Raw genomic sequence first — 17,721 nt, 5'->3', positions numbered from 1 at the left:
CACGGGGGTCGGGCCTCGAGGGCAAGCTCTCTGTGTCTCTCATGAATAAATACGTAAAATCTTAAAAAAAAAAAATTCCTGGTCATTTTCCGAGGAAGCAACATCCTCTTGTGAAAACGGATAGAGACCCGGCAGTCGCCTGCGGTTCCCACGTGCCCCGGCCACGGCCACGGGGCAGCACACGTCTGGGGGAGCTGCTCCTCCCTGTGAGAAGGGGCCGCGGGGCCGAGCACCAGCCCCGGGCCCCAGCGGACCTCAGTGCCCACATCCCGCCCGCCGTGAAGGGCCCCCGCGGGACACCCCCAGACGGGGGAGGGCCACGGGACAGCACAGAACCGCGGGGAACCGCGGCCGGGGCGACGGGGAGCCCTCACGGGGAAAGGGCCGCGCCTCCTGGAGTCGCCGACTCCCAGCCACCAACCCGGGAACCGTCCGACGCCACCCGGGAGACGCGGCCGCTAAATGGCGTCGGTCGGGAGCCACTATAATCTTCGGCGTGATGATGGTTTCGTGTTCACCCGCAACTTCTGGAAGAGGTAAAACTACAGAAAAAGGTTTCTCCTTGAGGAAGAGTTCACCCTTCACAGAAAGGGGAGGGGCTCCCGGGCCGGGGGGAGGGGCTGGGATCCCTCTGGGAACGGCAGGCCCGCGACACGGGAGGCAGGTGGGAGTCCCTGCAGGAGGCAGAGCGACCCCCCGCCGCCTGGGGCCGGGGTGCGGGGGCACCGAGCGCACGTGTGATCCGGCCGGAGCGGCCAGGGGCAGGAGCGGGGCGGGGACAGAGGCCCGGGCGGCCGGGACGCGGAAGGGGGGACGCTGGGGAGGCAAGCACCGCTGCGATCCCGGGGAGAACCCGTCCCAGCAGGCGGTCACCGCTCTCCGGTGACCCTCGCGCCAGCCTGGTCCCGGTGGCCACGGGCCTCCTGGCGGGAGCGGAGCCTGCTTCCGTCGCCTGCCGTGAAGACTCGGGCCGCCGTCAACCCCACGCGACCCCCGTGATGTCGAGGGCTCGAGCCGGGACACACCGGCTCCGGCTCCGGCAGCCGCCGCAGCCCGGACCCGGCTCCTCCACGCCGTGGGCTCACGGGTCTGACGGGTCGGACGCTCTGCGGGGAGAGGGGCAGGGGCTCCGGGGCGGGGGGGGGCAGGAAACAGAACCCACTCCCGCTCGTGTAAGCACAGAGGTTTATTGAGAGATGGGAGGAGGCAGCGGGGAGGACAGGAGACCCCGACTCCACACCGGCTTCCGGGACGGAGGACTCCAGAGAGCGTCCCAGGCGCCTGCGTTTGCGGGGAGCTGCCACCACTCCAGAACGTTCCATCTCTGCCACGGTCTGCTCAAGCAGCCCTGCGTCCTCCCCAGGTGACTCAGTCCAGGGTCAGAGTCTGGGCTACAGGCATCCGCGGAGAAGGCACCCCCCGGGGGTCCCCGGCACCCAGCCCCGCTGCTCACAGCTCCCGGGGAAGTGCTCCGCACCCCGGCCTTGGCTGACCCCGGCTGACCCCTGGGCCGCTGCTCAACTGGGCCTGGCCAGCCCCCGGCGGCGGGGAGCCCACCTGCACACATGCCTTGGACCTCGGGGGGACGCAGCCTCGGCTTTTAACCGCTGGACCCCCCTCGTCTCCTGCTTGCGGCCACCCCCAGGGCCACCCAATCTCACATCCGACTTAAAACTGTCAGCCACCCCACTGCAGGCCAGGCTGGGGGGCGGCCCCCGGTTCAAGGGCTTTAGGGCGGGGTCCACAGGAGGCTCCACGCACCCACAGCAGCCGGCGCCCCCGTCCCAGCCACACCGCAGCCCGGGGGGTACACGGCCTGCCCCCCACGGCCTGCAGGCAGCTCCCAGGGGAGGCCGTAGAAGGGTTTCTGGAGCCGAGCTGGGAGCCTCCTCACCAGGGAGAGCCCCCGAGGGTCAGGATGGCCCATCTTCGCCCCTGGGCCAAGGGAGTGACCCCAAAGCCCAAACAGGAGGGAGGCTGGGGGGCCAGGAGGCCACGAGCATAGGGCGTCCCCCCCTAGGCTCAGGATTCCAGAGGCATCCACGGTGAGGCTGGGAAGGGAGCAGGAAGCCCAACCACAGCGGCTGGGCAGGGACACCATGCTCCGGAAGAGCTCCAAGAGCACCTCTCTGCACCCCTGACCGGCCCCCTGCACCCCTCACTGGCCCCCAGCGCCCCTCACTGGTCCCCGGCACCCCTCACTGGCCCCCGTACACCCCTCACTGGCCCCCTGCACCTTTCACTGGTCTTCTGCACACCTCACTGGTCCCCTGCACTCCTCACTGGCCCCCTGCACCCCTCATTGGTCCCCTGCATCCCTCACTGGCCCCCCTGTACCCCTCACTGGCCCTCTGCACCCCTCATTGGCCCCTTGTACCCTTCACTGGCCCCCTGCACCCCTCACTGGCTCCCCTGCACCCCTCTGCACTCCTCACCAGCTCCCTGTACCCTTCGCTGGCCTCCTGTACCCTCACTGGCCCCCTGCACACCTCACCGGCCCCCTGCACCCCTCTGCACTCCTCACCAGCTCCCTGCACCCCTCACCGGCCCCCTAACCCTCTGGCCGTAAGGCCTCCCTGGAAGACAGATCCCCACCACCAACCCCCATGGGAAGGAGATGAGGCCCAGTCCCCACCCCAAGTTGGGGTGTCTGTTCCCACAGGAAGCCCCAAAGTCACCCTGCCCTGACTTCAGCCTTGTGAAGTGTCATCTCCCATGACAAAAGCGCTTTGCACACCAGGCCATGTGTGCGCATAAAGTGCTCTGAAGGTCCCTTATCTGTATCACAGTGAGAGCCGGGGGCCACCCGTGTCCCATAAGGCTGTGACCCTGCTGTCCTGGACAGATGAGCCAACTGAGGCACCCCTTTTGTCATGTGCCGGACACTGTCAACACTGATTTCCTCAATGAGGCCAGCCTGACCCCGCCCAGCCCCTGCAGATTTAAGACGGGGTCAGCTACCCATCGGTGCAGGGGTGAGGGCTGAGGCAGCTGCAGGGCCCACGGGGTGTCCAGCGAGTTGTGCTCACACATGGTGACAAGGAGGGGGTGGGCCAGGCAGGTGTCGTCTCCAGGGGTCCCTCGGGGGAGAGATAGGCAGGGGAAAGGAGGGAGAAGGTGGCTGTACCCCAGAAGAGCGAGGTTCCCAGGTACCAGGGGTGTGAGCTCCCAGGAGCAGGAGGGAGCTTCGTGGTCCTGAAGTTTAGGGACCCGCTGGTCTTCCCTGGAGGGAGGTGTCCGCTCGGGGACACTCCTGAAGGGTGAGGCTCCCAGAAAGGCCCAGAAGGAGGGCCCTGCAGCCCAACTCTGGGCTCAGGGTGATAAGGAGAGGACCCTTCTGGTGTGTCCAGGGTCCTCGGAAAGGGGCCGGGAGGGAAGGGGCCCCTCCGCACTCCCCATGCACCCCTGAAGAGCTGCGTTCGGGTGGAAGCCAGGCTTTGGGCTAATTCTGGTGATAGAGGAAATGGGGAGCTCCGCGGCAGCGCGACAGGGCCCCCACAGGGCTAAGGCTCCCCACGTGAAGGAGAGGCACCCCCAGACATGAGTGGCAGCCGCAGGACCCTGGCATCTGCCCCCACACCTCTGTCGGCTCCCCTCCGTCGGGCACACCCATGGGTGGTGAGCTCCTTGGGTGGGGGGGCCCCTCTCCCCACAGCGTGCACCCTGGGATGGATGGGGAAGGAGGACCAAACCGCCCAAGGAGCCTGTGCGCCCTGCTGCTCGGCCAGCGGCAGTGCTTACCTGCGCCCCGGAGAGGGACAGGCCACGGGGGCGGCGCCGGGCCCTGCCTCCTGTCCCCCCACACCTAGTCTGGGTGGCGGGCGCGGGAGAGTATTTGGGACCTGTCAGTCGTTCCTTTTTAATGCACCATGATCGGTGAAGTCAGGACCTTCCTCGTTTGGATGGGCCTTTGGGGGTGTCCGCTGTGGGGTCTGGGTCTCTGAATCCGCGCAGACAGGATCCCGTGTTCACGGCCCACTTCAGGTCACGTGACGCTCTCCAGGTACAAACCTCTTGTGACCTGTACACCTTAAGTTCATAAGCAATTTATCCCAATGTGTGCCTCCCCCTCCCCGGATATTTGAAGCAATTTAAAAATAAGCACTCATAAAAAAGACCTCAAAAAATAAAACTCGCAGTTAGGTAGGTGGGGGTCACGTCCACCCCGAAGGTCACGCAGCACAGGTAAGAGTCAGCGCAGAGCGAGTTCTGAGGCCAAGAGAGGGCGGGAGGCGGAGTCCCTGCTGCCGGCAGGAGGGCACCAACCCGCTGCGGGGCCTTGGACACCCAGCGCCGGTCCTGCCGTCCTTGAGAGGGAGCCGCTTTCGGGGCCAAGGCGCGGCCCGAGCCAGGATGTGGGCCCCAAGCCGGGCACACAGGGCAGGCCTCGGGGCAGGGGCACCGGCCTGGCCGCGGACACTGCCCCCTGGGTGATCCGGACCTTTCTCCCGTTTCTGTCCGTGGTTTTCTTGGGTCTGGGGCTTCAGGGTTCTTGCCCCACTCCCCGGAGTGGCGTTGGCCCCAGCGTTGCCCTTACCCAACGCTCCGAGAATAAACAAAGCCGTTCAAAGTTTAGTGTGAAGGACACGTTGCACTTACCTCTCGAGTGTAACCCGGTCTCTACTATGTTCTGGAGACAGTTTGGTGGTCAGATGGGCTCGGGGAACGCTACCAGGGGGACAAGGCCAACGAGTCCTGCCGCGTAGGATGCTCTGTGCCTTCCACAGAGGAGTCTACACCCCACGGTCCGCAGGGCAGGCCTCACGCGCGTGGGCGAGCACACTCTTCTCGTGATGCCGTCACACCCTAGGGACGCCACGTGGATGAAGCCACAGAGCGCAAGGGACGTGGACAGACGGGCCGGGCTGGAGTCCCAGCTGGGTGGCCGCCCGACGGAGTGGTGGTGGGCAATGCCACTTCTCAGGCTCGGGCTTCCTGGCCCGTCAAGTGGGCCGATGGCAACATTGTGGGTTGGAGCGGGGCGGGGTGGCTTGAAGGCAGCGCGAGAAGGGCTCTGTGGGGTGGGGCGCCGCGCAGGAGGGGCTGTGAGGTCCCCTGCTCCGCCGCGAAAGCACAGGTCGGTCGCCATCTGCTACCCGAGTGTCGGGGCCGAGGTCGGCGGTGCCCTGCTTCAGGCAGCGGGCACTAGGGCACGGGGCTGACGGGGTCCTTGGCCACGGGGGCGCTGGGCAGGGACTTCAGGTACTCCAGGTGCTTCCGGGCATCCTCCTGATTCTGGCGCACGTAGTACACGACGTAGGTGATCACCATGGCGAACCAGCCGAACATGGTGACCAGCATGGCCACGTCGGTGGTCTTGTGGTGGGTGCTGCAGAAGCTGACACCGGAGTCCAGGGCCTGGATCAGGGGCTTCCCCACGTACTCCTCGCGCGCCGCCGTGTGGCAGGCGATCTCGTCCACCGACTCGGGGTCCAGCTTCAGCTCCCACAGGGCCTCCTGCAGGGCACACTCGCAGTGCAGGGGGTTGTGGGACAGGCGGATCTTGGCGCTGAGCTTGCCCAGGGCGTCCTTCGGAATCCTGCGGATGCGGTTATGGGACAGGTCCAGCAGCCGCAGGCCCCCGGCCAGGCCGGCGAAGGCGGCGGGGCCGATGGTCTCGATGGTGTTCTGGGACAAGTCCAGCTCCCTGAGCTGGTTCAGGTGCTGGAAGGCTCCGTTAGGGACGTGGGCGATCTTGTTGGCGTCGAGCTTCAGGAGCACGGCGTTGGCGGGGATGTCCCTGGGGATCTCCTGCAGGCCCCTCGCGCTGCAGTGGACGGCCACGGCCCCCGCGTGCTCGGGGCACTGGCAGCTCTGCGGGCAGGGGGCGCCCAGCCGCAGGCAGAAGAGGAGGATGAGGCAGGATCCGCCCGCGGGCACGGGCAGGGGTGCGGGGCTCTGCCTCCCCACGGGGCCCATGCTGACCACACCTGCGGCCCCAGGCGCTGCGGCGTCTTCCTCACCTGCCCGGCCGCCCTGTGCGCCCTGTGCGAGCGGCCGTCCGACCGGGCATCGACTCCGGCTCCTCCCAGTTCTGCAAGAGAGCGCAGAGGGCAGCCCCGGGGAGCGCCCTGACTCGGGGGGATGTCGGGGCGCCCGCAGCATCCGACCAGCGGGGCTGCCCGTGACTTCCTTCCAGGGATCCGCAAAGGCCCCCGGGGGAGCGAGGGCAGGTCGCGCTGCGCCGGGGCCCGGGAGCCCGGGACACACCCACGGCGCGCCTCGGGGCCCGGGGGCGCGGCGGGACGACGGTCCACCTGCTCGGCGCTCCGGGGCCGCACTCCGGGGAGGCGGGGCTGGGGGCCCCCCGAGGCCGGCGCTCGAGGCCGGGGCGCGGCTGCCGGAGCTCCGGAGCTCAGCGCCGGGCGCAGCCGGACCCCCGCGGGGCTGCGGGCGCACCGAGCCCTTTGTCCGCCCAGCGGGGACGAGCACGCGGCCCCGGGGCGGCGCCCCGCATGTCAGCGCGCCCGAGGCCCCGGGAAGCCGCCCGCAGGCCAGCCCAGCCCGGGGCGCGCGGCCGCGCGGGGGCGGGGGGCGGGGGGCGGGGAGAGGGCGGGGCGCGCGCGGGGCCCGGCGGCCGGGGCGGGGACCCCAGACCCCGGGACCCCGGGACCCCGGGACCCCGGGGCGGCCCAGGGCGGGGCAGGGGCTTTACCTGCGCGGCCGCGTCCGGAGGCCGCTCTCGGCGAGGTCCCGGCCGCCCGGAGCCCGACCCGAGCCACACCCGGCGCCGCGGCGACCCCGGGCCTGCGCCCACCTCTGCGGCCGCTCGGGACACACGCGGCTCGGCCTGCGGCTCGGCGGGGCGGGGCGGGGCGGGGCCGGGGGCGGGGCCTGCGCCGAGGGCGGGGGCGGGGGCGGGGCCGAAGGCGGGATCTAAGGCTGCCAGGGACGGGGAGGGGCCTGGGCGGGGCCTGGGCGGGGCCTGGGCGGTGGGGGCGGGGCCTGGGTGGGCGGGGCCAGAACGAAGCGGGGGCCCTGCAAGGCGGGCTGACCTGGGCCGGACTGGGCCTGGGGCGGCTGCGGGGCGGGGCGTGCATGGAGGCTGGGATCCGCGAGGCCGGAGCGTCGCTCTCACGCGGAGGGCGGGGTGCGTGGTCTCGGGCGGGGGCGGGGCTGAGGGCGGGCGTAGGGCAACAGACCCCGCCCCTGCCCCGCGGTCCCGGCTGGGGCAGGGGGCCCCTGCCTTTCCCCCGGGCCCGCCCGCCTCCAGGCAGGGGAAATGGGGCTCGGTGTCCGCGGGACTGGGTCCTGCCGCAGACCCTTCCGTGTCCGGGGAGGGAAAGCAGGGGTGGGGTCAGCGTTGAAGCTGGAGAGGAGCCAGCTTGAGGTTTAAAAACAGCTTCATTGTGGTGTAAGGAGGTGCAGACCCTCGTGTTTGCAGTCGTCCTGTTTGGATCCGGGTACACCTGTGCAGCCCTTCCCAGGATCTTCAAGGTGAACAGCGCAGTCTCCCTTACCTGCAGCCGCTCACCGGGCAGCACTGGTCTGCGGGGGTCACTGCACAGGGCGGCACTGGTCTGCAAGGTCATTGCGCATCAGTCTGCTTTCCCATCAGTTGTATAAACAGAGCCGTGGTCTTGTCCGCCCTTGCCTAGCTCATGTCACTCCGCATAATTACTTCAAGTTTGCTCATGTTGATGCAATAATCGATAGTTATTCCTTTTAGTGCAGAGTAGCAATGCATTATATGAATGTTCCGTGCTTTGTCCATTTTTCATCCCTTACCCGTTTGGAGTTAATTTTGGTGTGTGGTGTGAGATATAATTCAAGCTTGTTTTCTCTGCCTATGGCTATCTGGTTTCCAGGGCTGGTTGTTGAAATAGCCATTCTTTCTCTGCTGCGCTGCCTTTCTACCTCTGTTGGAAAACAGTAGTCCTGTGTTTCTGTGAGTCTATTTATGTGCTCCCTGGGTTCCATCGATCTATTTGCCTATTTTTTTAAAAAAGATTTTATTTATTTATTTATTTATTTATTTAACTGATTTAGAGAGTGGGGGAAGGGGAGAGAGGGAGAGAATATCAAGCAGACTCCCCCCTGAGCACAGAGCCCCACTAGGGGCTTGATCTCAGCATGCTGAGATCATGACCTGAGCCAAAATCAAGAGCCAGATGCTCAATCAAGGAGCCACCCGTGAATCCCTCTATTTGCCTATTTTTATGCCAATTTTCCAAGATATCTTCATTGGTATTACTTTATAATAATTCTTGCATCAGGTAGTATAATCTTCCACTTTTGGTCTTTCACAAAGTTCTCTCTGCCATCCAAGATCCTCTGCACTTCCTCATGAATTTTAGAACCAGCTTGCCAACTTCTACCAAAAAAGCGTAGTGGGTTTTTGGGATTGCATTGAATCTCTAGATCAGTTTGAGAGAATTAATATCTTGACAATATTGAGTCCTTCAGTCCATGAACATGGTATATCTTCTCATTTATTTAGAACTGCTTTTATTTCTTTCAGCCGTGTTTTGTAGTTTTTGGCTTACATATCTAGCATATCTCTTGTCAGACTTATTTCTCATAATTTTATGTTATTGATGATGGTATCTTCATTTCAATTTCTGCTTGTTAAATGCAAATATAGAGAAATAAGGATGATTCTTGCATACTGATCTTAACTTTACTAAAATCACTTATTTGTTCTAGTAACTCTTTTGAGATACCTGAGGATTTTCTACATATATAATCATGCTATCTGTAAATAAAAAAGAATATTCTGTTTTCCAGTCTGGATGCCTTTTACTTCAATCTGTGCCTAATTGCTTTGGCTACAGCCTCTCTAGTTCAATACTGAGTAAGAGGACTGAGAGCATATATCTTAATTCATCTCAATCTTAGGGAGAGAATATTCAGTCTTTTAAGAATAATGTTGGTGATAGATTTTTTTTTGTAGCTGTTGTTATCAGTAATAGGAAGTTTCCTTTGTAAAAATGTAGGAAACTTTTTGAAAATGGAGTCAGGCAACCCCAAAGATGCACTGTTATGCATGTACCACTCCTTGCGGACTGCATCACCAGCAGGAAGAAGGAAGATAAGAATTATCTTGGAGGGAGAGGACATTTTTCCCATTGGAATTTAATCTCCTGCTAAAAAAAAAAAAAAAAGGAAGGAAGGAAGGAAGGAAGGAAGATCCCTCCCAGGCCTAGCAACAACACGCTAACTAGCCACCACTTACTGCCAATGAGGAAGTGTCATAACCTCGAACTCTTGTTCTTCTCCAATAGACTTCTGTTCAAAACAATCCTCCACAACTTCCTCCTGAAACTTAAAAAGAGCTGACCTTCCCTTTGTCTCTTTGGACCTGCCTATGGCTCACTATAATTTGCCTTGTTCCAAATTGCAATTCCTCTGCTATTACTGAATAAACGCATTTTGCTAGTAAAATAACTGGCTATTTTATCTTATTTTATTTTTAAGGATTATTTATTTATTTATTCATGAAAGGCACAAAGAGAGAGGCAGAGACACAGGCAGAGGGAGAAGCAAGCTCCAGGCAGGGGGCCCGATGTGGGACTTGATCCCAGGACTCCAAGATCACACCCTGGGTCCAAGGTAGGCTGTAAACCGCTGAGCCACCCAGGCATCCCTGGCCATTTTATTTTTAAGGTTGATACCTTGTATTTCTAGTTTGCTGAGAGTTTTTATCAGGAAGCATTTTGACTTTTCTTCACCCATTGAGAAACTTGTTTAAAATTAATATGTTATTATGCAATATTGTATTAACTGATTTTTAAGTGTTGAGTAACCTTGTGTCCTTGGAATAAATCCCACTTGGTTATGATGTATCATCATTTTTATATGTTGTTAAATTATTTAATGGAGATAGAGCTGCTGAGGTTATATTTTTCCTTGACTGAATGTTGATAGTTCATCTCTCCCAAGGAATTGTCTGTTTCCGCATAGATCAATGGAACAGAATAGAAAACCCAGAAATAGACCCTCAACTCTATGGTCAACTAATATTTGACAAAGCAGAAAAGAATATCCAGTGGAAAAAAGAGAGTCTCTTCAACAAATGGTGTTGGGAAAATTGGACAGCTACATGCAGAACGATGAAACTGGACCATTCTCTTACACCATTCACAAAAATAAACTCAAAATGGATGAAAGATCTAAATGTGAGACAGAAATCCATCAAAATCCTAGAGGAAAACACAGGCAGAAACTCCTTTGACCTTGGTCTCAGCAACTTCTTGCTAGACATGTCTCCAAAGACAAGAGAAAAAAAGGCAAAAATGAACTATTGGGACTTCTTCAAGATAAAAAGCTTCTGCACAGCTAAGGAAACCAAAAGACAACCTACAGAATGGGAGAAGATGTTTGCAAGTGACATATCAGGTGAAGAACTGGTATCCAAGATCCATAAAGAACTTATCAAACTTGACACCCAAGAAACAAACAATCCAGTCAAGAAACGGGAAGAAGACATGAGCAGACATCCCTCCAGAAGAGCCCTACACGTGGCCACAGACATGTGGAAAGATGCTCCACATCCCTCCATGTCAGGGAAATACACATCAACACCACAGTGGGATCCCACCTCACACCCATCAGAATGGCTAAAATTAACAAGTCAGGAAACAACAGATGTTGGTGAGGATGTGGAGAAAGGGGAAGCTCTTACCTGCTGGTGGGAACCCAGGCTGGTGCAACCACTCTGGAAATTAGTATGGAGGGTCCTCAAGGAGTTAAAAATAGAGCTACCTGACAACCAGGCAAATTGCACTACTAGGTATTTACCCCAAAGATACAAACATAGTGATCCAAAGGGACACCTGCACCCCAATGATCACAGCAGCCATGTCCACAATAGCCCACTGTGGAAAAAGCTGAGATGTCCATCGATAGATGATGGATAAAGAAGATGTGGTCTATATACACACTGGGATATTACTCAGCCATCAAAAAAACCTTGCCATTTTCAACAACACGGATGGAACCAAATGGAACTTGTGCTAAGTGAAATAAGTCAATCAGAGAAAGACAAATATCATATGATTTCACTGACATATGGAAATTAAGAAACAAAACAGAGGATCACAGGGGAAGAGAGAGGAAAAAATAAGATGAAATCAGACAGGGAGATAAACCATAAGAGACTCTCAATCACAGGAACCAAACTGAAGGTTGCTGGAGGGGAGGGGATGGAGGCGGGGTAACTGGGGGATGGGCATGAAGGAGGGCATGTGATGAGATGAGCAGTGGGTGTTATACGTAACTGATGAATCACTGACCTCTACCTCTGAGACTAGTAATACACTATATATCCATTAATTGAATAATTAAAAAAGGAATTGTCTGTTTTATTTAAATTGTTGAATTTATCAACATAAAGTTATGCATAATGTCCCCTAGTTACCTTTACAATATGGAGTACAAAGTGATGTCAGTTCATTCCTGATATGGGTAATCTGCATCTTCTTTCTTCTATTACTATCATTCAGGGTAGAAGTCTATCAATTTTATTGACATTTTCAAAGGGCCAGTTTTTAGTTTCATTGATTTCTTTATTGTTTTTCTTTTTTATTTCCCAATTGACTCCCATTCTGACCTTTTGCTTACATTGGGTTTACTTTTCTCTTCTTTATTTTATTTTATTTTTCATTATTTATTTATTTATTTGTTTGTTTGTTTTGGTCTCTTAAGGTGAAAGCTGACTTCACAGTTTGAGATTTTCCTTCTTCTCTAGTATGGGGATTTTAGTGCTATACGTTTCCCTCCGAGCCCTGCTTTAGCTGCATCCCTGAAATTCTTAATGACATCCATTAAGTTTGAAACATTTTCTAAGTCACCTTTTGATTTCTTTTTTTGACTCAGGGATTTAGAAGTGTTTTGTTTCCCGATATTTAGGGATTTTACAGAGTGCTTTCTGATTTTGATTATTAAATTCATTGTCAGAGAACATACTCCATATGCTTTGGGTCCTTTTAAATTTATCAACTCATTGTATAGCCCAGAAAGTGGCCCATGTTAGTAATTGTTACATGTTTACTTAAACGTGTTGTATGACTGCTCCGTGGAATGTTCTAGAAGTGTTGATGAGGTTAAGATGGCTGATAGTGTGAGTCTAGCATTTTACATCATTGCTGATCTTTCATGTGTTCTATTAATCATTGAGAGAGGGGTGTTGATGTCTCTGACTGATGGTAGATTTGTCTGCTGTTCTTACAGTTCCATCAGTTTTTGCTTCGTGTATTTTGAAGCCCTTTATTCAGATTAATATGTCTTCTTTATAAATTGGCCCTTTCTCATTATGAGGTAATGCTCTTCATCCCCGGATCATTTTGTCTGACACTAGCATAGCCACTGCAGCCTCCTTGTGATCAGGTCAGCCCGCGGTGTCGAGTTCCATCCTCATACCCGTGTCTTTACACTTTGCTACCTGCACGGTTTCTATAGCACCAGAGTCTCTTCCTCCATATGTTTATTAACTACAAAGGGGAAACAATGATTTTACAGTGGAGAAGCACAGCAGAAACCACCCTGCCTACGCGACCAAGGTCAAAGTCATCAGTAATAAGAAATCAGGAGAGATCGGTGTCAGTTAACCTTTGATGCAGTGGATGGAGAAACACACAACAGCACCTCTGTGACATTCGTGCCAAACATGCATAGTGTCTGTCCAGCAGTGAGAGCTCTTCAGATGCTCCCAAACTGAAAGACATGTTACAAGTGACTGATCAGTGCACTTCATAGAGGGCAAGGAAGAGGGACGTCCAGGTGGTTCAGTGGTTGAGTGTGTGCCTTTGGCTCAGGGAGTGACCCCGGGGTCCCAGGATTGAGTCCCGCATCGGGGTCCCCTCATGGAGCCTGCTTCTCCCTCTGCCTGGGTCTCTGCCTCTCTCTGCGTGTCTCTCATAAATAAATAAATAAAATGTCTAAAAAAAAAAAAAAAAGACAAGGAAGGAAAGGCTGGGTCAGTGAGAGACTGGAGAAGACGGAGGAGAGAGCAGAGCTGACTGCGATGGGGCCCGGGGACGGCGAGGGCCAGGCCATCGTGCTGGCTGGTGGTGCCGTCCTGGCTGCGACAGCCCATGCTCAGGGCTCGGGCTCCGGTCCCTCTGCCCTGCTCCCTTCTCCTCTCTCCTGCCTCCTTTAGGAGCACGGGATTCTGTGATTGTGCCTTCTGTCCAGAGCTGCGCCCCAGCCACGCTGTCTCGGCGGCGGCCTAGGCCGATGTGTCCGGCTGCGGCTGCTCACCAGGGCAGTCCTTCAGGGCACGTTTGGACACAGCCTGAGCAGCGGTGCTGTGCGCTGTCCTCCCGCACACGTCCTCGTGTGTAGGAGCCTCGTAACGCGTGATTATTTCTGCTTTCAGCAACCAGCTCTCTTTTTGGAGATTAAAATAATGTGAGCCTTGAAGCTGCTGGTACATCAGCGTATAAGGCAAATCACATAGACGCCAAATGGGAACCCCAAAGGTCAGGAATATTTTAATATTCAAATTAAACAAATTAAATGGGTTTGCTACCAACAAGCACAGTGTCAGTGCAGGGGAATCCAGAGACATAAAAAGCAAAGTGGTAGAGGCCGGAACGCCAAGCCCACGCTGTGTGGTTCTACTTACGGAAAGTTCCGGAGGGCAGTGATGGGACAGGGCAGGAGGGGCTCCTGGGACGGTATGTTCTGGATCTTGATCTGGGTGCTGGTGGCTCGTAGTTCACATCTGCCCGGATGCCTTTGCTCTGCCTCCACAGCAGAAGATAATAACATGCCACACAGGTTTGCTATTCTCGGGTGGCTCTGCCTCGATGGACAGCGGGGCAGACGGACGCGGGGCGCTCGCCTGCGGGGTGCGCTGAGCGGTGCCCCCGGCCGCAGGGCCGGCCTCTCGGGGGGTGCTGGCCGCCAGCCAGGCGCAGGCCACAGCCCGGGAGCGTCGCTCAGGAACAGCAGAAGCTCCTGATGCCTCCGGGCCGCGTGGTCTGCCCGCAGTTGCTGCGCTTCCGACTGTAATTGGGCTCAGGGCCCATTAGCTCACCCATTTATCCCCGGAACCCAGGCTCGCCGGCCCCAGGGATGCTGGGCAGCTGCTCCGGCTGCTTAATTGCTTCCCCGCCAGGAAGGTGGTTTCGCCGGGCGAGGCCGAGAGCATCTCCCCAGGGACCAGCCCACGGCCACGGCGGAACCAGGCCGAGGGACAAAACATCTCAGGGAGGAGGCCGGAGCGCTGCGCTCCCCCGGGGGCCGCCCCTCCTCAGGGTGTCAGTGTGCGCTGGCCCCGCCGCGGGGACCCCCAGACAGGAGCCCGGCCTGCCACACCATCGGGGAGACTGGCTCCCAGCAGGGGCTGGGGCAGTGCAGAGGGAGAGGTTCAAGGGCGGCTGGTGGGCAGCCTGGGGGCAGGGCCGGGAACCAAGGGTGCCCAGAGCCTCACTGCCCACGGAGGGCCACGTTCCCCTCACTGGCCCACGGAGGGCTACGTCCCCTCTGCTTTGTCTGCGTTTCCGAGAACCGATTTTTTAACGTCTTCATCGTGCCGACTCTGATTTTCCCTCCTCCGTAAAGCCCGGCTTCCCTGGCTCCTGCATCGATGTCGTAGCCGTTTCTTGAGCTTCTGAAGCTAGAACCTCAGACCATTCACTTTCTGTCTTTGATTTTGTAGCAAGGGCGTCTAAGGTTAGGTAGGTTCACTTGGGAGCCTCCAGCCACATCCCACGGGGGGTGACACGAACCCCTCACGGTCTCGCGTTGGTCCGCTTCCCACTAGAGACACAGGTGGCAGGTGGCAGGCACGGTGGCCCCCCTGGGCCTTCCCTGGACAACGCCCAGCTCAGGGGCCTTGCCTGGCCTGCTCCTGGGACTGAGCGCAGACCAGGGTCACAAGGACAGCGTCTGCTCTGAGAACAGAGGCACGGCCCTCCTTGTTAGTGCCCCTGCCTGAGGAAACGGAGGCCCAAGGTGAGGACAGAAGCCGCTCCGAGGGAGGGCAGAGGGCAGAGGGCTGCCCCCCCAGCAGAGCCCCGCCCTGGACACCGCCCCCTCGCCCTCCCAGCTGGCCAGGGGACCGGTCCCCACCGTCCCGAGCTCAGGCTCCTGTTTCTGTCCCTTCTGGTGTGTGTTCTCGTTCCATCGTTGCTGTCCTGAGGCTAAGGCCAGAGAGTGTGGCCCCGTGCTGGGGCTGCCTTGCAAAGTTCTGAGATCCCCTCCCTGGGGTGATTGGTGAAGGTCCTGTGCGTCTCCTCTGAGCCTCTTGTTGCTGCTCTTGGGGTGGGGACAGGACCACACACACGCACGAGCAAGGTGTGTTGGTGTAGTGCTGTGTCTATGTGCGTGTGGCACTTGCACGACATATACATACTCATTTCATACGATATATAAATACATTGTACATCACTTACGTGATTTTTAAAAAGATTCCATTCAATTTTTTTATTTGAAAGAGAGAAAGTCAGCAAAAGAGCATGAGCAGGGGAGGGGTAGAGGGAGAAGCGGAGTCTTCACTGAACAGGGAACCCGATGCAGGACTCGATCCCAGGACCCTGAGATCATGACCTGAGCCGAAGGCAGATGCTTCACCCACCGAGCCACCTGGGAGCCCCACTTATTTAATATAATTCACATATAATTTACCTATAAATTGCATGTGATTCACATCTAATTTGCATGTTGTTGGCATATAATTTGCATGTGATTTGCATGTGAATGAATGTGCATCTAAGTTACACACGTGTGTATATCGCATGACATATACGTATATATTTACACATAAATACACGCCGTATGTATGAAGGTGCACACACACACCTCCCGCAGGGACACACAAGGACCTCAGTCTTGTTTTTGTTCTTTTTTTTTTTTTTAAAGACTTATTTATTTATTTATTCAGAGAGAGAGAGAGAGAGAGAGAGAGGCAGAGACACCGGCAGAGGGAGAAGCAGGCTCCATGCGGGGAGCCTGATGAGGGACTCGATCCCGGGTCTCCAGGATCACACCCCGGACCGCAGGCAGCGCTAAACCGCTGAGCCCCCCGGGCTGCCCGGACCTCAGTCTTGTTGATTGTCTTAGTCAAATTCTGCTCTGCTTTCCTTTGGCTTCTTGATTCCTCGATTTCTGAGAAAATGTCTCAAATATTCCTGCGAATTTGCCAATTTCTCCTTGACTTTCTATCAGGTTTGCTTTATATATTTAAAAAGCTATGGTGCTGGGACACCTGGGGGGCTCTGTGGTGGAGCGCTGCCTCCGGCTCAGGGCGTGACCCCGGGGTCCTGGGATCGAGTCCCCCATCGGGCTCCCTGCATGGAGCCTGCTTCTCCCTCTGCCTCTGTCTCTGCCTCTCTTTCTGGGTGTCTCATAAATAAATAAATAAAATCTTTAAAAAAAAAAAAGGAAAAGGAGAAGCAGCAGCCGTGTTGCCGGAGGGGTAACAGCTCCTGCGAGGGATGACTTCCCAAGCGAAGGCTGCCGCGACGCCCTCCACCCCTCGGGGCTCCTGGCTCCTCACAGGAGGCCTGCGGCCGTGGCTCTGCGAGAACTCCGTCCGCGCCTTTCTCTGCGAGCGTCTGCCCCGCACGCCTTCTCCACGCTGCCGGCTATCATGCTTTCCTTGGTCTTAGCTGATAGAGAAAAATAAATAGAAAACAAGACACAGGAGCTGGGTCATTTGTTTACCCGGATGGTCTTGCGGGTCTCGAGCCATTTTATTTCATAGTAACCATCCTCCGCTGGTTCCGGTGCTTCCCTCACAGCCTGGTTTCCAGCTAACTCCTCGGGGTGCAGGGGGTTACGGTTATTCACCTGTCCCCGCCCTGCCAGCGGCTCAGCGGCCCCGCACCCGTGAGCCCCGCCGTCCCCGCGCCGAGCCACGCAGCCTCTCCTTCCTCCTCCTGAGCCAGAGGACGCCGCTGCGCTGGGGTCACCCGCAAGCCCCTCCGAGGCTCCCACTGACCCCAGCAAGGCTGTGATCACATTTTATTTTTTCCAGCGTGCCCCAACAGAGACTTGCCGTACACTCTCATGGTTTCTTGGCTTATCGCAGCGCTTGGTCTGTGCCCGGCGCGGGGTGTGCGTGTGTTACAGCCTGGAGCTTTGTGTCTCCCTCCCCACGCCCAGTACGGCGAGCCCTGGCTCCCAGTGTGGCTGTACTGGGAGGTGGGGCCTCTCCGGACGTAGGACATACTTAGGTTACCCGAGACCTCCAGCAGAGCCCTGATGTGATAGGATTAGGGTCTCGGTAGGAAGAGACCCCGGAGCACTCCGTCTCCGTGCACACACCGAGGACGGGCCGTGAGCGCGCAGTGGGAGGCGGCCACTGCCAGCCAGAAGAGAGCTCCCACCAGCCCCCAACCCTGCTGGCCCCGGGGGCTCCGACCGACCGCCAGCCTCCAGGACCAGAGCTAAACGCCTGTTGTTGGAGCCTCCCCACCCCCACCCCGTCCGGGATTTTGTTACCACAGCCAAGCTAAGTCAGCGTCTGCTTCTCTGAAATTCAACTTAGAGATGTTCTTTCAGAGCACAATGCATTATTTTAGTCTTTACGATTCTAAAATGTCATCATTCGGTGCTGCCAGTTGAATGCTAGCTTGGCTAGGTAGATGCGTCTAGATAAAGAACCAAGCCCCCCCCCCTGCCGTGTCCCCCCTACTCCTGTGTGTGCCGGAAGCCACGGAGAGGGTGTGAGATCCCTGCGGACCAGCCTGGGTGCTGGGGGCCGATGTCGGAGGCTGGGTCCAGGGGTATGAAGAGTAGGGAGCCGGGCGGCAGGGGATCAGAGAGGAAATC

General features: G+C 57.3%; 1 protein-coding gene across 1 annotated transcript; it reads right to left on the bottom strand.

The window, feature by feature from the left end:
• Positions 1-1,171: 1,171 nt before the first annotated feature.
• LRRC3 (leucine rich repeat containing 3) lies at positions 1,172-6,149 on the bottom strand. The gene is made up of 2 exons (XM_077879401.1): positions 4,600-6,149; positions 1,172-4,021 (listed from the first exon to the last, which is right to left on the bottom strand). The coding sequence occupies exon 1, from the start codon at positions 6,103-6,105 to the stop codon at positions 5,146-5,148; it is 960 nt and encodes a 319-aa protein (XP_077735527.1). The 5' UTR covers positions 6,106-6,149; the 3' UTR covers positions 1,172-4,021; positions 4,600-5,145.
• Between the last annotated feature and the right edge of the window lie 11,572 nt (positions 6,150-17,721).

The sequence above is a fragment of the Canis aureus genome, chromosome 30, assembly GCF_053574225.1.
Source record: "Canis aureus isolate CA01 chromosome 30, VMU_Caureus_v.1.0, whole genome shotgun sequence".
Lineage (NCBI taxonomy): Eukaryota > Metazoa > Chordata > Mammalia > Carnivora > Canidae > Canis > Canis aureus.
This window is presented reverse-complemented; position numbering and strand designations above follow the sequence as displayed.

Excerpts from the sequence above, each read along its gene's own strand:
- LRRC3 (XM_077879401.1), bottom strand. The coding sequence starts at position 6,105 with ATGCTGCGGGCGCCCCGACATCCCCCCGAGTCAGGGCGCTCCCCGGGG.